Source organism: Mytilus trossulus, chromosome 1 (assembly GCF_036588685.1).
Source record: "Mytilus trossulus isolate FHL-02 chromosome 1, PNRI_Mtr1.1.1.hap1, whole genome shotgun sequence".
NCBI classification, from domain to species: Eukaryota; Metazoa; Mollusca; class Bivalvia; order Mytilida; family Mytilidae; genus Mytilus; species Mytilus trossulus.
The window spans coordinates 45,842,898-45,865,915 of record NC_086373.1 but is presented as its reverse complement, the minus strand read 5'-3'; the positions used below and the strand labels follow the sequence as shown (position 1 = coordinate 45,865,915).

Here is a 23,018-nt window from a genome sequence, read left to right as displayed (position 1 = left end):
TAAGCTTGAATATGAGCGTCTGAAATGACTAAATCAGTTCAAATCTTTCACACAAACTAATTGAATCGACAGGAGTAGACACTTAAGGATGTACATTTTGTGCTTAGGTGAGGTTAGGTAAAAATTAAGAAATTAAGAAATCAAAATTGACACTATAAGCTGGTAGAGCATCAATTAAGGATAAAGATAAGCTAAAAATATTGCTAGGTCATGGACCTCCTTTTCGAGATATTTGAGATTTATAATATGGCGAGAAAAGGCTGACTCGAACTTTTACCCTATTTTTGCATTGGTATTATTTGGGTCTCAAAACAAAAGAAAGATAATCAAGAATCTTCTAAATTTTGGTAAATGACCTTTTATGAGCTATTAAGTCTTAGATGAAAAAATAAATTGGTGTTATGGGGCAAAATATTTTACATTGTATTGTATGGATAAACACCAAGGAGTCCAAACATTTGACACACATTCCAAAACCTCACCTAAGTATATTAAGTATTTAAAAAGTGTACAAAATCTTTCCTCAGATGAACCTGAAATTTGAGGCCAAAATGGGCCCTTATCGGACCTAATCCTTTCTGGAAATGTTCCAGAATAGGATGTGTAGAACGTGATGTTAATGCACTTTACTTTGTGAAGTTCAAAATAAGTGATAAAGTTTGAAAAATGATAACTATCAAACTATCTTTACCACAAAAATAAGAGGATTTTAATTATTCTTTTATAATGAACTAGACTGATTACTTACCAAAAGACTATAGGCAAACTCATGAACGCATAAACCAAATACACATAAAAGTAGGTACAAGATATGGTACATAAACTCAAAATCTGTCAACACTTGCTGCCATGGTTTTGTAAATGTACCTCTATTTCCCATTAAACTTATCAAAAATATTCCTTTATTTATCACCTAAAAATAAAAATGTGTATATAAAATATACAATATTTCTATAAATGAGTTTATGATAGTACTTTGCAATTAAACTTTAAGGACATGAAGACGACAAGTGCATTGAAATGTAGAATGATTATTAAAACTGATTTGTACTAGACTGACAGGATTTTAAACATGCTAGTTAACAAGGTGACTTTTCAGCGACGAATCAGCAATACCTATTTTAAAGTCTGGGTTTGTCCTTGACAGAGTTTCAAACCTATAACCTCCCACACTTGAGGCAGTCACGCTACTACGAGACCACTGATGTGGTTATATAAGTTCATCAATAAATCTTTAATGTAATGATTAAAGTGTAACAGTGACACTTTATTTAATTATTCAAATATTTGAGGATGTGAGCAATGTTATCTGTTTATTAAGCATATACATGTACCAATTTTAAAGAATGATAACTTACATTTAAGGCACCTAACAGCCATAATGTTGGCTCAAGTCCAAAAGAAAATATAAATCTAAGAATAGTTGATGCTATAAGTGTTCTAATGGCAGAAGGGTTTACTCCAACAGTGATTACTAAAGTCAGAGATCCAAACATAGCTGTCCAAACCAACCATGATAACCTAGGGTCCAATTCTGTAATAAAAATGTTCAGAATCAATAAAACTTTTAAACAAGTGTTTACAATGTATGCATAAAATTGAGAATGGAAATGGGGAAAGTGTCAAAACATCCCAACATAGAGCATAAAACAGCCCAAGGCCACCAACGGGTCTTAACTCAGTGAGAAAATCTTGCACCTGAAGGGGGGAATCTAAACAAATAATCTGTACATAAAAATCTGTATTTATTTGTGACAAACACTACATAGGGACAGTATTAATTTACCACCATGATAACAATATTACAAATTTAATATATTTTTATGGTGAAATGTACAAAACCCTGTTATATCCTTTTAAAAATAGCATATTTATAACTTGCGCAACTAGAATACTTAAGTGAAATTAAAGATATTATTGCTTTTTGTATTTGTGAACATGTTCTTCGTGAAAATCTTAGTTATCCATGATGATGTGACTGTTCATTCTTGGATATGTAATGAACTCATTATAAGAGTCCTGAAAATGAGGAGAAACATATTTTTCATTGATATGCATAATATTAACACATTTTCACAACAGTTTTTCAGTTTCATGACCTTTGTAGATACAGCCTCTTTTAGAATATAAAACTTAAAATGTTTTTCATGGATTAACTTTCATAAGATTTGCTAAAAATTTGAAATTTGTTATGCATATTCACTTAGCCTTACAAAAAGCATACCTGCCAACTGTCACTTATATATTTGCGGGGGATTTCCCCCATGAAAGCTCTCAAATGGAAATTTTGAAAGAGCTATTTTGTCTACATTTTTTTTAACAAAACAGTTAATTTTACAATGACTATAGGCTTTAAAAAGTATAAAGAAGCCAAAAAAACAACATTAAGATGCATTTAAATGAAAGGTTTTTAAGGACTGTAGGAACCATCTTGCACATAAAACCCCATGGGCATTTTGAAAAGTTGGCAGGTATGAAAAAGTCAAACCAATAATAGAAATACAGTGATATTGCTAAATGTCAGAGTCAATGCTTATTTATCTAGACTTACCATTCTTTTTAGTGTCATCAAATGGATAAAAGAAAGCTACCATAAGATTAATTAACACTGCGAAGTTGAATGTTATGCTACTCCATAAAGACATATGACTACTGAACCACGACAAATATGGGTTGGCTGAAATAAACAACAAAAGGAAACTTAAAAGACTTTTTGTTTGAGAGACAGATGACTATGATTCATGTTACAGCTGAGAATAATGAATCAACTATTTTATGTAATATAATCAAATAAAATTTATATGTAAACCTTAAATACTAAAATTGTAAAAATCAATGTCAGTGATATATATATTATATACTGAATTATTTTCTATATATAACCACTTGATACCCTTGTTTGGTGGTAGTGTAGGGGTAAATGTACATGTATGTTAAATACTGACTATTGAAAAACAAATAAAAGATAAACAAAAAAACAAAAAAAAAACCTATTTTATGTAGAGCTAAAAGTACTCAAAACTGTCTGACTTGTAATCCAATAAAATGAAGAAATATAATATAATGCTGCATGGACTATCATTTCTTTTGTCCAACAAGTCTGTGCAATCAACAAATTACTGTGGATTCATTTATTTTTGAGGATACCAATTTTCTAGGATTGGGCGGAAATTTTTCTTTTTCTTCGAATATCTGATTTTGTTAAAGTCTGCATATCAGCCAATAGAAAATTCATAGTCATTAGTAAAATGAGGAACACCTACATGAGAATGGCTTAAATGTGTTTTTGAAAGAGCCTGAATCGGTGACCTGTAATTGTTTGGTTAAATCTTTTGTCAATGATTATTTCTGCTTTTCTATATATGTAAGCCTCAAATCTATGTCCGGCCTCAAATCTATGTCCTTTCCGCAAATCTATGTCCTTTTTAATATTGCGTCCTTGAATGTCTCAAATGTATGTCCTTATTGTCTCACACCTATGTCCTTTTTTTACTCAAATCTATGGCCATTTTTTGCTCAAATCTATGTCCTTTCATCAACGTAAAACATAACAAAACGTCATCAATACAATAAAAAGTTAACAATTACAGGTGTAAGTACGTATACGGCCTTCAACACGGAGCATTAACTCACACCGAACTAATATTGTACAAGTGGTTTGTATGACAAAAGCAAGGTTAACATTTGAACTATTAATAAACATGGTTTAAAATTGCTTTATGTTTTGTTTTTAAAACTGGAGGAAAATCTGTTATGAATAGTGGACTGATGGAATATTTTCAAAAACGTCAAGTAGAGATTTATCCTCTTGAATTTTTTTCTGACAATTATCAGGATATCTTCACTCCTACTATTGGGGAGTATTTGCAATTCAAAAACAAATCCAACCGTAAACAAAGGAACTGCAGTGTTGACATCTGGTTCTGGAAATAAGGAATATGCCAAAACATAAAGAATGATTCTTCTCGGGGAAATATTTTCGTTATTAAAGACATTATTACAATTAAGTTTTATATTTCAACTAAATAGATATCACCTAATACCAAACAATTGAAATATGTTCTTTTGTGATTCACAAATATTTCAATTAAAAAATATAAAAAAAACCATAGATAAAGTGGTATAAATGTCAATGTAACAGCGATATGAACAAATTCAAAGACATAACGAAGTACGTTGAAGTTGCAAACAAATATTCATTCTTCACTGTCTTTTTAGTAAAATAAATATGATTTTGTGGGTTCATTCTCAAAGACGGCATACAATAATAACACACGCATGTAAAGATTTTAACCACATGAAAAAAGACTAAAAAGTATGTAAGACAGTACTTGAAACAATATCATAAATACCAGCTAAATAATTTAGCCGAATTTTCCTAAACGTATACTTTACTTCGGCTCTTGCACATACATGGAGAACACATACCAACTTAGTATTGAATTATGGGAAATTACTTAATAAAATTAAAAAAAAACTATAAGGCTAAACTTATTAGAAGGGCATAAATTTGCGTATGGCGAAACAAATTGGAAAAAAATTAAAACATAACACAGATTTGAGACCTTATCTTTTTCATAACGGACACATATTTGCAAATGATGTCACAATTAAAAATCGGACACAGATTTGAGGCCGAATCATTTTTTAAGGACATAGATTAGCGATTGACGTCACGATGGGGCATAGATTTGAAAAACGGACACAGATTTGAGGTCGTACACATATCTGAGGTTTACATATATATTAATGCCATCACATGTTCTTTGTATCTTCTTTCATATTTTCTTTAAAAGCAAAAAATTGCATTTCATCCCTGAGAATGTTCCATTTTAGCTGTAGCAGCAACGGTTCTTGACATACAAGGAAATAAAATACAAAATTTATACTACCGGGTAGATACTCTGAACCTCATTCAGCCCAGTAGTTTCAGAGGAGAAGATTCTTGAAATAGTTTAGGATGATGAGGACAGACGATGGATACCAAGTGATGGCATAAGTTCACATGGGGCTCTTTTGGCTCCAGTGAGCTAAAAAATTGAAATCTTACAAAAAATGATGCATAAAGGATAACTCTGACTTGTATAAATCAGAAATTTACCTCTTAATTTTTTCTGCCATTTCATTTCAGCAAACATATCTTCATGTCTCTCAAAGAATTCAGCCACTTTACTGCCTTGCTCATCTCTTTCTGCTGTTGCATAAATTTTTACTTTTGTCTCTTCTGTTAGGTATTCACAAATCTCAGGAATGGGAAATACAATTCTTTCCATTGTTCTGTCTTGTCTACTTATCTGTAATTTTATTAGATTTTGAATGTTCATCATGTTTAATACAAATATCAACATAATGTTTCAAGGGATAAAAAGCTGGCTTACAAATACTTTATGAATAAAGTCTAAATTAACTATGTAATTAGGAGGGACAAGAACAATATTTCATGTTTGGACTTACCTTTTATTCTACAATGAAACTGAACTCTGATATGAATAGTTAACATCCTAAGTTTTCATGCTGATATAACATCTTCTTCTCAACTTAATCCTAAATATTAACCTCTCTCTTTATCTCTTCATTAAACCAAAGAATTAAGAAACCCAGTCTTTTGACATAAGTTCTCAATTTAAATCTTGTTGTATTCATTGATGAAATTCATGGTGATATTGTATCAACTTCATAACAATCTATGGATATAGGGAATATCATGTGTCATACATAATTTTTCCCCTCTATTTACTTTGAGGACATTGTTATATACTGTTTATTTTAGTTGGCCTGTTCTCTTATATTATCTACCATAACTTTACATTTTTTTTAATCCTATTTACAAATGCATTAATTCATGTTTTATTGTCTTTTTGCTGATTTTCTTTTGTTATATATTCTAACATCGGACTCCGACTTTTTTTTTTTTAACTGAGTTTTTGTACGTATTGCTGTGTTTGTTTTTTCTACATTTGCTAGAGGTACATGGGGAGGCTTAAGATCTCACAAACACACATTTTTTGTACCTGTCCCAAGTCAGGAGCCTCGGTCTTCGTCAGTCTTGTATCATTTTTATTTTAGTTAATTTATATGTTTTTGAGTTTAGTATGGCCTCCATTATCACTAAACTAGCTGTGCTGATGGACTTCTGCTGTTTTTTACTCTTTGATCAGGTTGTTGTCTCTTTGACACATTCCCCATTTCCATTCTCAATTTAATTAAAGAAAAGCCAACAACACAAAAATGCAATGGAATGTCATTACAACTTCATATTATAATGTATAAAGGTTAATAAAAGTGGAATTCTATATCATTTAAATATATTACCTCAATTTGTGCTGTATGCTTTTCATAGAACTCTAAAGCTTGATCACCCCATAAATCACCACTTGGTTTTAGATGATTTGCTAATTCTTTGTTATGAAGAGCAAGCTGTCAAAGAAAACGTAGCTTTATAATTGATTTTAATTAAGAAACTAAATACTGAAAATAATTTTCTGGGTCTAGAATTATGATTTGTAACTGTTTTAGTCAAGTGTTGTTATAAGTTACTGCAGAAAAAACATCTACTAGAATATATCTGAACTTTTACCAATATAAGTTGGGTGTAATCGTCTTTGTCTAATGGGACAAAAAGGATAATTGCATCCTTGTTTGTATATGCTTTATGCGACAAAAAGTAACTTTAGGAGAAACATAAAAAAGACAGCAGACAAACAGTAGACTCAATATGACAACAAAATAAAGTCTTTAATACTTGTCAAAAAGTAACCAGTTGCTCCGCAGGGCGCAGCTTTATACGACTGCAGAGGTTGAACCCTGAACGGTTGGGACAAGTATGGACACAACATTTAAGCTGGATTCAGCTCTTAATTTGGATTGTGATTAAATAGTTGACACAGCATAGGTTTCTGACACAGAATGAATGTGGTCTAATGAACCTATAAATTTTTTTTTTGCCTTTGAGCAATTCACTATGCTGTTGAATATTAATTCTCTCAAAAAAATGTTTGAAGAGATTTTCTTTTTATTTATGAAATATGAAATGAGAAAAATTGACCCCCCCCCCCCCAAATTTTTTTTCCACATCCCCCTTTCCCTTATTCCAAAACTGATCTCAATTCAAGTTTCTAATGGAGTTGGCAACAATAACTACTCATTTAAATACATTATAAAATATTAAAATGTCAAAAAAGTGCTTGTTATCACGGAATGGTAAAGATTGTTTTAATTGATCAGTTGGTAGTAAAAGTGAATATACATTGTATATTGTATAAAACAATGATTTAAGTTGATTCAACTACTATTCTGGACTAAGAAAGATAACTCCAATTGAAAACTTCTTGCTATTGCACAATATTGTGCAATTAGATATTTCTTGCTATTGCACAATATTGTGCAATTAGATATTTCTTGCTATTGTGCAATACTGTGCAATTGAAAATACTCGTTATTACACAATACTGTGCAATTGAAGATTTCTTGCTATTGCGCAATACTGTGCAATTGAAAATTTCTTGCTATTGCACAATACTGTGCAATTGAAGATTTCTTGCTATTGCTGAATACTGCGCAATTAAAAATTTCTTGCTATTGCACAATACTTAATATAATAATTTTCGATCCTGATTTGGACCAACTTGAAAACTGGGCCCATAATCAAAAATCTAAGTACATGTTTAGATTCAGCATATCAAAGAAGCACAAGAATTCATTTTTTTTTAAAATCAAACATAGTTTAATTTTGGACCCTTTGGACTCCAATGTAGACCAATTTGAAAATGGGACCAAAAGTTAAAAATCTACATACACAGTTAGATTTGGCTTATCAAAGAACCCCAATTATTCAATTTTTGATGAAATCAAACAAAGTTCAATTTTGGACCCTTAAATTGGCCCCTTATTTCTAAACTGTTGGGACCAAAATTCGAAAAAAATCTATCCCAACCTTTCTTTTATGGTCATAAACCTTGTGTTTAAATTTCTTAGATTTCTATTTACTTATACTAAAGTTATGGTGCGAAAACCAAGAATAATGCTTATTTTGGCCCTTTTTTGGCCCCTAATTCATAAACTGTTAGAACCAAACCTCCCAAAATCAATCCAAACCTTCATTTTTGTGGTCATAAACCTTGTGTCAAAATTTCATAGATATCTATTCTCTTAAGCTAAAGTTATAGTGCGAAAACCAAGAAAATGCTTATTTTGGTCCTTTTTGGCCCCTAATTCCTAAAATGATGGGACCAAAACTCCCAAAATCAATCCCAACCTTCCTTTTGTGGTCATAAACCTCGTGTTAAAATTTCATAGATTTCTATTCGCTTTTACTAATGTTAGAGTGCGAGAACTAAAAGTATTCGGATAACGACGACGACGACGATGCCAACGTGATACCAATATAAGACCAAAAAATTTTCAATTTTTGCGGTCGTATAAAAAATCTATCAGTTTTCAAACCTTTGTGGACCATTATCTTCACATATAATTCCTGGGATTCTGTATCTCTACATATGATTTCTAGGTTCTATAATTGACATTCATAGGATTGTTTATTTCCACATATGATTTGTGAAGAAAGTAACATATATCCCATACATATCAAGTCTAACACAAGCGATTTAACTACTTACCTGTGTAGCCAGGATATAAATATTATGTCCCACAGCTTAAGGTGGAGTCTAACACAAGCGATTTAACTACTTACCTGTGTAGCCAGGATATAAATATTATGTCCCACAGCTTAAGGTGGAGTCTAACACAAGAGATTTAACTACTTACCTGTGTAGCCAGGATATAAATATTATGTCCCACAGCTTAAGGGGGAGTCTAATACAAGCAATTTAACTACTTACCTGTGTAGCCAGGATATAAATATTATGTCCCACAGCTTAAGGTGGAGTCTAACACAAGCGATTTAACTACTTACCTGTGTAGCCAGGATATAAATATTATGTCCCACAGCTTAAGGTGGAGTCTAACACAAGCGATTTAACTACTTACCTGTGTAGCCAGGATATAAATATTATGTCCCACAGCTTAAGGTGGAGTCTAACACAAGCGCTTTAACTACTTACCTGTGTAGCCAGGATATAAATATTATGTCCCACAGCTTAAGGTGGAGTCTAACACAAGCGATTTAACTACTTACCTGTGTAGCCAGGATATAAATATTATGTCCCACAGCTTAAGGTGGAGTCTAACACAAGCGATTTAACTACTTACCTGTGTAGCCAGGATATAAATATTATGTCCCACAGCTTAAGGTGGAGTCTAACACAAGCGATTTAACTACTTACCTGTGTAGCCAGGATATAAATATTATGTCCCACAGCTTAAGGTGGAGTCTAACACAAGAGATTTAACTACTTACCTGTGTAGCCAGGATATAAATATTATGTCCCACAGCTTTAGGCGAAGCTTCTCTTTCCTCATCATCCTCTTCATCATCATTTACAGAATCTTCCTGATGAAAAGCATTCTTGGCAATATCAACCTATTTCAAAATATGCATCATTTAAAAAAATAGCATGGTACACTAGAGTTTACGCTTTATGGCTTACTGGATTTTTAAGTTAAGCAATGTAAATTATAATGAGAGAAAGTGAAATAATATTTGTTTACCGAAATCACTTCTCTCTGTGATTTTTGGAAAAAAACAAGAATGTGTCCCAAGTACACGGATGCCCCATCCACACTATTATTTTCTATGTTCAGTGGACCATGAAAATGGGGTAAAATCTCTAATTTGGCATTACAATTGGAAAGATCATACCATAGGGAACATGTTTACTAAGTTTCAAGTTGATTGGACTTCAACTTCATCAAAAATTACCTCTTCCAAAAACTTTAACCTTTCCAGAAGCGGGACAGACGGACAGACAGATGAACGAACGGAGGCACAGACCAGACACATAATGCCCATAAATGGGGCATAAAAAACAAATCAAACAGGGTTACATGGGAACGATTCAGAATCAAGTATTGCTTCTGGCAACCATGGCATTTTAAAGAAGAATTTGATGAAGTTCCTCCATACAACATTCCACAGCCACATTTTATACAGGCTTAATGAGCAATTCGACTCTACTGGACATCACTGCTTCCACGTACGAGACCCTAACTGCAAGAAATAGTGAATCTAAATAGTGGGTAGGCAACATTTTCTTCTTTTTCATATGTTTACTGTCAAGTTTGCTTAAATTACAGCAATGAAGATTTATAGAAGAAGATTACAATCTTAAAAAATCCTATTACTTTAAACACTGGGCAACACCTGTTAAAAATCTACATTGTTTGACTACAGTAAAACTTGACTTTAAATAAATCTTTTAGCTTTTTGTTTAATGGTTTGTGGACAGTTAGTTTTCTATTCATTGCTCTTCTTTTTGTCATGGTGTTGTCTATTTCCATTGAAAAATTTTATGGTTTAAGTTTGCTTCCTTAATATTTTTTTCCATCTGTTCGGAAAAAATGGGCTCCTAAGAAATATAAATTTGTCTTTCTTAGCCATTCCTATATTTAGCTCAAGTAAATAATTTTTTATTGTCTTTCAACAAATCATAAATAACTAAGATATAAGATAAACTATGATCAACCAGATACCAAAATACATGCATAAAATAGAAGTACAAACTACAATCAAATGGAAAGGAAAACTGATGCTTAAGCAAAATCCAAAAAAAATTCTGTAGAAAAATTATAGGCATAAAAGTTCTATTTTTATAAGTTTACATTCAATTTCGGGAAATAGGAAAAAGCACAAATAAGACTGAATCAACAAAAGAATGTCTAAAGTTGAAACATTCTAAAGGGAAAGACTGAAGCTAAAGGTTTTAACATTTAAACTTGCATTTTTTACCCATTCACAATTAAAAGAATTTAAGGGTTATTGTAAATTATAATTCTTACCATATACATCCTATTTTGTAAAATGCAAGTTTATGAATACTTCTTCCCAAGACTTTTAAATGATTTAAAATATTTCACAAACTAATTTTGTACAAGTTAATATATATTTACATGTACTACAATCATCCATCAAATTCATGCAATCTATAATGGTATTCAGAAAAGTAGTGAGTCTTATAATAATCTTGTAAAACTTTCAAAATGCATACGGAATTGTATAGCAGCTTCAAACATAATCATTATTAAACATATAATAAAAAGTCATGCCACAAACACTTAACATGCCAATGTCCCTTCTAAATAACATATTTCTTTAAGGGAACTTATTTTTCTTAAACAATTATTTGTGATGTTATGAAGCCAATTGGCATGACTGAGTGAGAGCTTAAATTGTTTTTTAATTTGTTGGCTTACAGATTTGTAATGTGAAAAGTTCAATCTTTTGACATGGTTTCTTTGTTTTAGTTATTATCATTCTCTTTTCGTTATTATCCTTCTGTTTTAGTTGATACATTTTGGAACTTAATTATGTTATGATCAATTAATATACAATTGAAAATGGAAATGGGGAATGTGTCAAAGAGACAACAACCCGACCATATAAAAAACAACAGCAGAAGGTCACCAACAGGTCTAAAAATCAATGTAGCGAGAAATTCCCGCGCCACAAGTTTGTTTGATAAAAGTTACTCTTGGTGAAGGCAGCTTAATTACCCAGAGAGAACCAGGTCTTAAGCATTCAAGACAGACAGTCACATTTATGTATATCGCACCCATATTTTGCAAGTTTCTCTTTCCACAGAAAAGTATGGATATTTCAGAAAATTATAGTTTAAGCTCAAAATGGAACAATTCTTAAGGTCAACAACATTTCTACTGCTGACAATATTCAATACAGTAAAAAAACAACATGCAATAAACCTTGTTATGAAAGTTTGTTATTAATCCATCATCCACTGCTTGCTTAAACACCACACCTAAAGCATCAACCTATTAAAACAAGTATTTGTTAGTTGATACTGATGGTACACAAAACTTCTTGAATTCAAAGCTTCATTCTGAAAAGTAATCAGTATTAAACTGATTATTTTCTTCTGTTAACTAGGGAACAAGGATCAACTGCATCAGCAAATAATATGTATCTGGCAGCAAACATAAAGCAGATGCAACACACTATTTAACACAAATTATTCATAAGAAATTTGGATTTTAGTTGTTTTAATTTTATATATCCTAATTTTCAAACATTAATTTAAGAAGTTTGTTTCAGATGAATTACTCATTTATCAATACATTTTAAAAGAGGGGGAAAAATGAGTATTGCAACTAGGCTTCCCACAACTAATTGACTAACTAAGAAATTTCAAAAGACAATACATTTCTTTAATGCAGGAAATTTATTTAATGAACATGAATTTTCAGTTATTTGGGAAATCTTTTTTCTGAGATTTTCATGTTTTACACATAAAATGGCCAATGGGTACATTTTTCCTCTAAAGGCAAACAATAAAAATCCTTTGAAGAAGCAGAGTTGCTTTATTTTTACCCTTGAATTCAAAACGCATAAAGTATTATATATCAACTAGGGATGTCAAAAGATCTGAAATTTAATACTCGGATACTCGGTCATGATACTCGAGTACTCGCGAGTACTCGGATGAATCTTAAACGTCTATTGAAAAGTTTAGATTTTAGGTGGGTTTTGTTATCACCTTTCTTAAACATGTTAACGAAAGACAAACGTATTACAAACATAGCTTGCTCTTCTGGTTTTTGTTGTGTCAATTAAACAATGAATCAACGACCGCCCTTTTTACAATAACCTATCATAATAGCAGTTTTTGTTTGTGTACGTGTTTTTTTTCGCACTATCGTAGTCCTATTTTCGTTTTTATAACCATGACGTTGTCAGTTATTTTCAACTTTTGGGTTTGAATGTCACTCTCGTATTTTCGCCGATATTTAAATTGTAAATTAAACAATTATAGTTAAGTTTCAAATACAGAGTAATTAAAATAATGTAAATGTACATCTCATACCAATTACGATTACATAAAAGTCTTGATTAACAAACAAAAGTAGGTTTTTACGGCTTGTGTCGGAAAGTGTTAATCCGTGTACAAACACCGTTAGAAATGTGTCTAATCAGTTGCATAGGGTAGCTTTGTTCTTGTTTAGAAATATGATCTGGTCAGCAATTTCAGACGAAAGACTGTTTGCCTTTCTATTTTTTGTTACAAGTTGTGCACATGAAAACATTCCCTCGTAAGGAAAGGAATTTGCTGGTACTACTAGTCATCTCATGATAAAGTTAAACATATGTTTGTTGATAATAGATCTTATGTAGTAATACGGAGGGATATTTCAACAGAACTTATGTTTGAAGAGAACTGCATGTATCTAAAATGTATAACAAGCAAACGAGTATCCGAGTACTAAATCTGTACTCGAGTACTCGGCCTTCCGATCGAGTACCCGAGTACTCGGGTACTCGTTGCCATCCCTAATATCAACCAAATAACATACTTCAATTGTTCATAAAACATTAGTCTGACAGGAATCAATATTTTTAGAATTTTGTCTAACCTACTTTTTGTTTTCTGCTCAGGTTGTTGCCTCTTTGACACATTCCCTGTGTCCATTCTCTATTCTACTTTTCATAAAGGCTTCAAACTTCTTGAATTTATAATTCCAATATATTAATAAATCATTCAAAATAATGTAATTTTGGAATTTTGAGTAATTTTTATATTTTTTTGCAATTTCAGGGGCCACATAATGGCCCCTTTGGTATACCACAAGAAGTATTTTATAAAATTTAATTTAAATTTTATGACTAAAACTTAGACTTGAAACATGTCACTTACTAGTTGTTTTGAGTTCATACTATACAATATTCTTTCAGCATTTTCACTGTCATGTCGACTCTCCATTATAGCCAACAGAAGCTTAGAAGCATTATTCTGTAATTAATAAAATATGCAAATCTAAACAATTTTAAGATTTAGTTTGAGTGAAAATAGCGTCCACTTTGTGTAATATTTCTATTTGTATCCATTTGATGACTTTAGCCTTTTTCAACTGTATTTTTATAGTTCATTCTTAAGTTGTAATGTTACACCACTGTCCCAGGTTAGGGGAGGGTTGGGATCTCCCTTAAATGTTTAACCCCGCCACATTCTTTATGTATGTGCCTGTCCCAAGTTAGGAGACTGTAATTCAGTGGTTGTCATTTGTTTATGTACTACATATTTGTTTTTTCATTCATTTTTAGTACATAAATTATGCTGTTAGTTTTTCTCGTTGGGACCTTTTAAAGCAGACTTGGTGGTATAGGCTTTGCTCATTGTTGAAGGCCAAATAGTGACCTATAGTTGTTAATTTCTGTGACATTTAGTCTCTTGTGGAGAGTTGTCTCATTGGCAACTATACCACATCTCCTTTGTTATATACATTGACAAAAGAATTACAAAAGTAAGTGGTTGACTGAAACCAGAATTATCTTATCTAAAAGCAGGATAAAATTAAGTAAGGAATACTAAGATTGTAAATTTTAGAGTACATAGTCATTTCATGATATTTTAGTTCAAAAAGCTAAATCTGTCCTAAATTAATAGCATATTAGAATGTAAAGCTACTATGTAACAATTGTCTTTACACTTGAATAATTTCAAAGAATGATATCTTAAGGTTTTATTAACAAGAGAGAAATAAATATCACCTAATATCAATTTAAGTTTTCTAATTTCAAGAAAATAATAAACAAGCCTTTGGTCAAGGATATCCAAATCTTAAATTGAGTTGTTAAACCTATTTCCCTCATGGTCAGTGGTGACATTCTCATCGTGTTACATCAAAAGTTCTAGTCTTTGCAAATACCAGTATGATGTCAATTATGTCCAGTTTCTTTGTCAACTTTTACATCAAACATTTTAAAAACTTTGTATGTTTCAGAATGAAATTTAAATTTGAAAGACAAAAATATTTTCAGGTGAAACATGCAAGTGATTTTGTACATTATTGGAGAAATCACATATGTCTGTTGCAATGGAAGAAATGTACATTGTCTTAACCTTTGAAAGACATCAATGACCTAAAAAAAATAGTTATTACAAATATGGCAGTATCTTTACATGATGCTTGATAAACCAATCAAATGAACACATTATTCCTATCACTTCACATATCACACTCCCTTCAGAGTTGAAGATACAAGAAATAGAAAAAAGGGCACAATCATTGGAGAATGATATTTCATCAAATACTTACCTTTAATTCTAATACCAAGTCCATCCTATGTTTCCCTAAAGGCATAATATCATTCAGAAGAAGTGCTATAATTATATCTATACCATTACTCTCGTGTAATGCAATAGCATTCTGAAATAAAACAAAATCTTTAAATCTTTCAGTAACAAAAGTTGAATGAACAAAAGTTAGACAAAAGGAATAATTTTAAACAGTCAATAATGGCATTGAAAATCCATGAAAATTGAAATTTGGAACTGTACCATTATTGAATTTATTCCCATTGACAAATATTTGACTGGCAATAAATAAAAATGTTTATTTTTTGTGTACAACTAAATCCACATACTACTTTTTGATATATATTCCTAAAGTAATGAACAAGGTGCATCATTGGTACAGTGGATATAGGTACTAACCAAGCGGTTGTGATTGATTTTTCTTCTGACACGGTATGAAAATCTTTGTTTTGTGTGTACATAATATCAATGTGTACTTCAATCTAACTATAATTGCTGTTTTGAGAACTGGTTTGGTCATAGTTTGATGATTAGAGAAGTCTCATTATTTTCCCAAAACCAGAACGCTTACTAAAAACATGTACAAATTCTTGTCAAAGAAGTTGACACTCGTCTCATCAGAATTGATTCTATATTCATTGCAAAAGAGGGATGAAAGATACCAGAGGGACAGTCAAACTCATACAACTCTTTTTCTGATAGAAGGCTACTGTGTGTGTGTAATATGTATAGCTGTTTCAATAATTGGCATTGAAGTCTTTCATACAATCATATGTTATTTTTCGATATTTTATTCTGAAAAGAAGCGTTGTGTACGGTGTAAAGCTGACCACATAAATCTTTATGTACAGTGCATAGTTAAATGTATATACAGTATATAGCTTTTAATGCTTCGAAATACCTTTTCAGCTATATCTGCTTTACCAATGATACACGGTGATGAATATGAATGTAAAACAGCCTGCTTTTTTCCTGACGTAACCATTTCCATTTGAGTCTAGTGTGGTTGTGTTAAGAAAGACAATGATTTCTTTATATATTTTTCTTGAAGCTTTTGAAGCTAGAAACCTGATTATATTATATTGAAACACAGTGTCATGTTTTAATGTTCACCTGATTTTCATGGCAAGGTCCTTGGCAGTATTCTGTTAAACTGGATAAAGCTTGGTTAATAAGGTCTACGTTGGTCTCGTTTATGTAGAGACCTAGTAAACCTAATCCACCTGTTGTACTCCCACAAATACAGTCCAAAAACTGTAAGGTCTCACAAACAAGATTCAGTGATTTAGTGTGACTTTGATTCCTAAGTAAATTCTGAAAAGAAAAAAAAAACATGTATGCAAGAAGAAAAGTTTGTTATTATGTCAAACCATTCTCATATAAATAGTGTATACAATGGACATGATACATCTTTTCATAAAATTCTTTCTCAAAACTAAAACAACTTATATTATTAAGTTATCAAGATGTTCCAAAGAGCAATTTCATTCACATAAATAACAGGAATAAAATTACAAAAATTCATATCTTTAAGCTAACTCATAAATCCAAGAAATAGAGCATGTTTTACTCACTTAAGTCTATGTGTACCTTCAATAATGGACCCTCTCGAACAGAAAAGTACACAAAATTGTATAACTGAAAATTATTTCTGTTTACAGTTTCCCTGAATAATCTTTGGTTTTTGCATGCATAAAAGACAAAATAAAGGAAAAAAATAACTTGTATTTCAACTCCTTTAAGTGTCTACTATTATCGCAAAAGTTATAATTCTTTCTAGATTGATAAATCGTGCTGACTTTTTTTTGTTTCAAGTTGTCTATCAATCTTTTATCTTTTCAAGAGTAAAATTTGTAATTAAAGAGCAAGATCTCAAAGATAAGCTATTGACCTACTGTTTCAGCAATGTTTCACTTTTTTGTAGATTTTGTCTTGCTGATCTTGTTTGGCTTTTAAAAAGTTTCTCTCTACCTATTGTAGTTTTCAAGATGTAGGGCAAAGATGAAAAACAAAAGTGCACACACTGAAATGTGTCACCCGTTTTAATATCAATTGATTAAATGTTGAAAGTCTTCAAGATAAATTTTTACTACAAGTATCACATATACTTAAAATCTGTGACAATGAGATGAAGGTCAGATACATACGGTTAGACAGAAATGTACATCATTCAATTCCCTAAATATTATTGACCTACTGCTTTAAATACAGTATTTAAAAACAGACCAAAACACAATAAATTGCTTTGCTGAGCGCAGCTGGATGTGACTCTAGATGTCCAACCCTGAAAAGTAGGGGCCAAAATGGAAACAACATTCACGCTTGATACAGGTCTGAATTTAGATTGTAATTAAATTTTTGACACATAATAGGTTTTTGACACAGAATAACTTTAGTCAAAGAACTTCAAGATTTGAATTTATATTCAATTTTTTGCTTTTGTGCAATACACTATACTGTTGCGAATTGACCCCCCCCCTCTCCAAAAAAAACAACTAATTTTACCCTCCTGATAATTTATCATTTACATACATAATTAAAAAGCAGTGTAAGGGAGGTAATTAATCAGTGTTCTTTAAATTGATTTGGATTACCTCCCTTACACTGCTTTTAAATTGTCTCAATTGTCTTCCCCTTTTTTTGCCCCTAATTCCTAAGCCATAACCCTCCAAAGTCGATAATAACCATCCCTTTGTAGTATGGAAACTTAAGAGAGATTTATACACTTTAACAGAAGTTATTGTCTTGAAACTACAAAAAATGCTTATTTTGGCCCTTAATTCCTAAGCAGTTCCCCCAAAATCAATCCCAACCTTCCTTTAGTGGTTATAAACCTTGTGTTAAAATTTTATTGATTTCTATTTACTTATACTAAAGTTATTATCGGGAAACCATCCAGGGCAGGGTCATTGGGCACATTTTTAAAAACTAAATACCCTACTGGTAATGTTTATTTGTGACCAAGTTTGGTTAAATTTGTCTCAGTTGTTTCTGAATGCTTTGGTTTCAGAGACATAAGCCAAAATCTACATTTTACCCCTATGTTCTATTTTTAGTGCCATGTGAGCTAAAAACAATACAATAATTTCCTATTTATATGAATTCTAAAATTTATAAAAATTGAAAGGGAGCTTACATCAATGTTTAAACAATTCACCAAAGTTTCATGAAAATTAGTTAAAGTGTTTTTGAGTTATTGTCCCAATTGTTGAAGACCGATAGAATATCATTATATGTTCCATAAATGGTCATTTAAAATGATAACATTCCTCATTTATTTAAGGACAATAACTCCTTTAAAAAGTCATCCTACAGCTTTGATAAAAAATTTGTAAGGGTTCCGCGGAACCCAGTGTCTCGCCTACTTTTGCTGTAAATCGCAGGTTCAACAAAAATGAGGCAAAAAATCAATAAAAATATTCCTCTTGATACTATCCTATGATTGTAAGAAGGTTCTGTCCAAGTTTGGTAAAAATCTAGGACAGTTAATGAATCTAATAAATGTGTTGAAAACTTTAACTACAGACTGTATGTAATGTTAACTAGAAGAAAATCTAAGTCAATTTAAAAGTAAAATACAGAAAAAATGGAGTTATCTTTATACAAAATTTACTAACTTATGATCATAAATAAGCTTCTGTCCAAGTTTGGTACAAACCCAGGATAGTTTAAGAAAGTTATTCAAATTTTAAAAACTTTTACCACAGAGTGAATGTAATGTTTCCCTGCAGAAAAACTAAGTCCATTTAAAGGTAAAATACGGAATAAATGGATTTATTATTTTATAAATTTTGCCTCTGATACTATCCAATGATCATAAACAAGCATCTGTCCAAGTTTGGTACACACCAAGGATAGTTTAAGAAAGTTATTCAAATTCTAAAAACTTTAACCACAGAGTGAATGTTATGTTTCCCCGCAGAAAAAACTAAGTCCATTTAAAAGTAAAATACAGAAAAAATGGATTTATTTTTTTATAAAATTTGCTTCTGGATACTATTTTATGATCATAAACAAGTGTCTGTCCAAGTTTGGTACAAACCATGGATAGTTTAAGAAAGTTATTAAAATTCTAAAAACTTTAACCACAGAGTGAATGTAATGTTTCCCCGCAGAAAAAACTAAGTCCATTTAAAAGTAAAATACAGAAAAATGGAATTTTATTTTTACAAAGTTTATTTCTGGATACTATCTTATGATCATAAACAAGCTTCTGTCCAAGTTTGGTAGAAATCCAGTAAAGTTTAAGAAAGTTATTAAAATTTCAAAAACTTTAACCACAGAGTGAATATTTGTGGACGCCGCCGACGACGACGACGGAATGTAGGATCGCTTAGTCTCGCTTTTTCGACTAAAGTCGAAGGCTCGACAAAAACAGACAGTACCCAGGTCCCAATCTTTTGTACCTACTTTGTCATCTTTTAGATTTTCTCGGTCTACTTGTATTTTTTATAATCTATTTTTAGCAATGCAGGCCATGTTGCTTGGAAGGGTCATTGGACACATTTGCATACTGGATATCCCAATGATGATTGAGGCCGAGCTTGACTAAATTTGGCCCAGTGGTTTTAGAGAAGATTTTTTAGAAAAGTGAATGATGGATGAGAAAAGCTGAAATGATCATTTTATATCATTATTTATTGTATCTAGTCATTTTTTAAAGTTACATTTCTGTAAATATAGACAATGCAATTTCCAATAGGAACTCCACTAAAACCTTAAACCTGTGCCATCTTGAACATGTTGAGCCTTGCACATCAAGTTTAAAAAAAAATCATACCCTAAAATAAAACGTTCACATGCACTAGTATTTTTAGTGAAGTCAAAACACAAAGTTCTGAGGCATATTTCACCATTTATATGTCCAAATTTCTTAGAGTATAAATTTTTGTAATACCCCTTCCTTTACTTTGAGTATTCATGAGAATTTAATTTGACCACTATCAATAAAATATAGATGTCATAAATAGGTGTGGTTTGTGAATCAGCTAAATTGACAAAGTAATATCTTTAAATAACAGGGAAAACAGATAATTCTATAAGCAAATTAACAAAATGCTGATATGTACTGTCTAGTCATGTAATTGAACCTGAAAATTCTAATTGTACTAATATTACCTTAAATCTGGAAAGACTTGCTAAATACATGGAATATCTTCATATAATATGGATTAGACGTTATACCTGTAGTTCTCGATTATGATTTTCACATAGGAGCTGCAGGAATCTAAGGATTGGTCTCATCATTGCAACATTTGGTGTCAGTTTCTTGTCTTCTTTTTCTTTAGTCTGCTTATCTACAGCATCCTCTTGACCTGCAACATGACCTCTCTGAAGGTCATCAGGTTCCTCAGATTGTTTATTCTGTCTTGATTTAAATTTTATACCTCCTACTGAGTCCTCCTCATACTCTTGTCTTCTACCTGTAAGTCATATAAAGAGATTTAGTTAGATTTTTACTTTTACTACATGTATTAAAAATATCCATCCTGATTTTATAACTGGATTTAGAAACATACAAGGTGATGGAAGATGTTATTCCTCAAGATTTACTATGTGAATAATTTTTATACAAAAATCAAAAGGTCATCTAGCAATCTTGAATCAGCCATCTAGTTTAAATCTCAGTTTGTTGAAAGCACCCTAAGTAAGTTGTCTCAGTGAACATTGTAAAAGGGCACAACAAACAAAACCTGATGTTTTTCTAGTGTCATTTTTCTTTAAAAAAAAAAGCAATAATGATTCAAATGGTATAGTTGCATATACAATTCATGAAAAACACTTAAGCAATTTCCATCACCATACCCTGATTAAATCTAGATTTTAGTAAAGAGGAGGACATTAAATTACAATGAACTATCTACCCTATAAATCATATCTAAATTCATGGAGCATAAAAAGTTGATTAAAGTTTTACAACTGTAATACTGGGTATTAATATATAATTAAATATTGCAAGGGTCACAAGTAAACCATAGTTCTTCCTTGATGATTATGTTATATTGAATACTTTAAAACATTATAAAGTTTTTTTTTAGCAATACAAATTTTACATTTATTTAAATCTAAGACGACACTATGTGCTTATCTATCCCTTTGAAAACATTTTATAAACATAGAATAAGATAACAATGTATTTTTTTTTAAACTTAAATGTATCAAAAATATTTGCTTGATGTTATATTTTGTGCTGTAATTTTTTTTATAAATATCCATTTGTTACTTTTTAGTGATCTTTAGTTTGCAACAAGACTTGTAGATTTTTTTTTAGGATTCTTTTTTCTTTCTTGAAATTCTGTACAAATTTAATCTTGCCATTGTACAGGATCATGTTTCCTGTATTTTTTTTATCTGTGTCATCCTGTGTGATCATAAACGATTAGTGAAGTTAACAAGTGTGCAAATGAAAAGATAATCAGACAAGGTTAAAATAAAAAATAACAGATAAATGATAGTCCACAAAACTACACAGAAAAAGAAAAGTTGAGCAAAATGAGTAAGCTTCCACACAATAACAGAGTGTGAACTTCAGTGTTGGTACAAAATATGTGTGAACTAGGAGACAAATAACTATAATCTGTGAGGTGATCAATCTTTACCTCTGCCTCTCTTCAGTCCTCCGGTAGCATCTTTAGTTTGTAATTCTTTCTGCTCATCACTTCTTTTTTCTCCATCGCTGGTATTAACTGTTACCGTTGATTTAATCTCCTCGCTTGCTTTAAACATCTTGTTGTAAAATACTTTGAAAAATACATCAGAGTTTTTGTCTTTTAGCAACCTGTTGTAAACAGATCTCTGAAATGAAGATTGAAGCTGAATTATGAAAATATTCAAATCATATGCATAATCTTATATATAAACAATTTCTATATAAAACTAGTTAAAATACATACGATTATTAAAATAATTTCATTTTAAGAATATAAAAACGTATTTCTTCTACTTAAAATATCAAAGCAGGTTTTGGCAACCATATCATAACAATTAATGTTTTTAAATAAATAAACAAATTTATCATCATCAGACAAATCATTAAAATCTACATTATATTTCATAGCTTCGCTATATAGACAAAAGCGCAAATCTGCATATAAAGGGCATGATAATATTACAAGTTTTTCGTCTTCTATGTTATCATTACACATAAAACACAGTCTTTCCATAACTGTCTTTAAACAATTTATAAGTCCGTAATTTTTTACCAACATCTTGTGTCAACATTCTATTTTGCCAGTTTTCTATCTACTTATCATTTGGATGATGATTTGAGCTAGTCTATAAAAACACTGATTACTTTTTTAATGATGAAATACTGAACTAATTTAATTGAATAAATTTATAAATAATAAAAGCCTTCTAACAAGAGTGTATGAACCAAAAATTATACTATTTTAAATTGGAATCGGTAATCTTGAATATTTGAAACAGATCATTTCAAATTGCAATTATTTAATTTGGTCCATCCCAAACGAACTTTATTTACCTATTCTGCAGGAATAAATGTTCTCATCAAATTATTTCAAATCTAACAACCCATAAATACTTCAGCTATTTGAAAAAAAGATGTTTAAAAACTTGACAGGAAATTCAAGGATCTTCTTGAAATGGAATCGAAAAATTACAAACAAATTTTCTTTTCAGGTGTGAAAAACATAAACAATATTTATACATAATCGGGAATGTCCTTATTAAAATAGTCTTCGTCTCTCAACGTATAATAATACTTCAGCTATTTGACCTATAATGAATTAAATAAAAGACATAACCAATTTAATGTCATCTTTCTCTATTTTTGAATTTAATCAGAATAGTCCAGTCAATCTAGCATAAATTTGACCCTAACCTGAAAGTAATTGC

General features: G+C 30.9%; 1 protein-coding gene across 5 annotated transcripts in view; it reads right to left on the bottom strand.

The window, feature by feature from the left end:
* LOC134725567 (inositol 1,4,5-trisphosphate receptor type 1-like) overlaps positions 1 to 23,018 on the bottom strand; it is a 248,363-nt gene that overhangs the window by 33,745 nt on the left and 191,600 nt on the right. For 4 of the 5 annotated variants that reach the window (XM_063589500.1, XM_063589516.1, XM_063589525.1 and 1 more), the window contains 12 exons: positions 21,761 to 21,956; positions 20,346 to 20,584; positions 16,275 to 16,475; positions 15,163 to 15,273; positions 13,761 to 13,856; positions 11,815 to 11,883; positions 9,356 to 9,478; positions 6,313 to 6,417; positions 5,102 to 5,294; positions 2,552 to 2,677; positions 1,359 to 1,534; positions 749 to 913 (listed from right to left, as the gene is read on the bottom strand). In XM_063589500.1, the coding sequence (XP_063445570.1) occupies positions 749 to 913; positions 1,359 to 1,534; positions 2,552 to 2,677; positions 5,102 to 5,294; positions 6,313 to 6,417; positions 9,356 to 9,478; positions 11,815 to 11,883; positions 13,761 to 13,856; positions 15,163 to 15,273; positions 16,275 to 16,475; positions 20,346 to 20,584; positions 21,761 to 21,956 (1,800 nt within the window). The remainder of the gene's footprint in view (positions 1 to 748; positions 914 to 1,358; positions 1,535 to 2,551; positions 2,678 to 5,101; positions 5,295 to 6,312; positions 6,418 to 9,355; positions 9,479 to 11,814; positions 11,884 to 13,760; positions 13,857 to 15,162; positions 15,274 to 16,274; positions 16,476 to 20,345; positions 20,585 to 21,760; positions 21,957 to 23,018) is intronic. The other variant, XM_063589534.1, reaches the window with a different exon arrangement.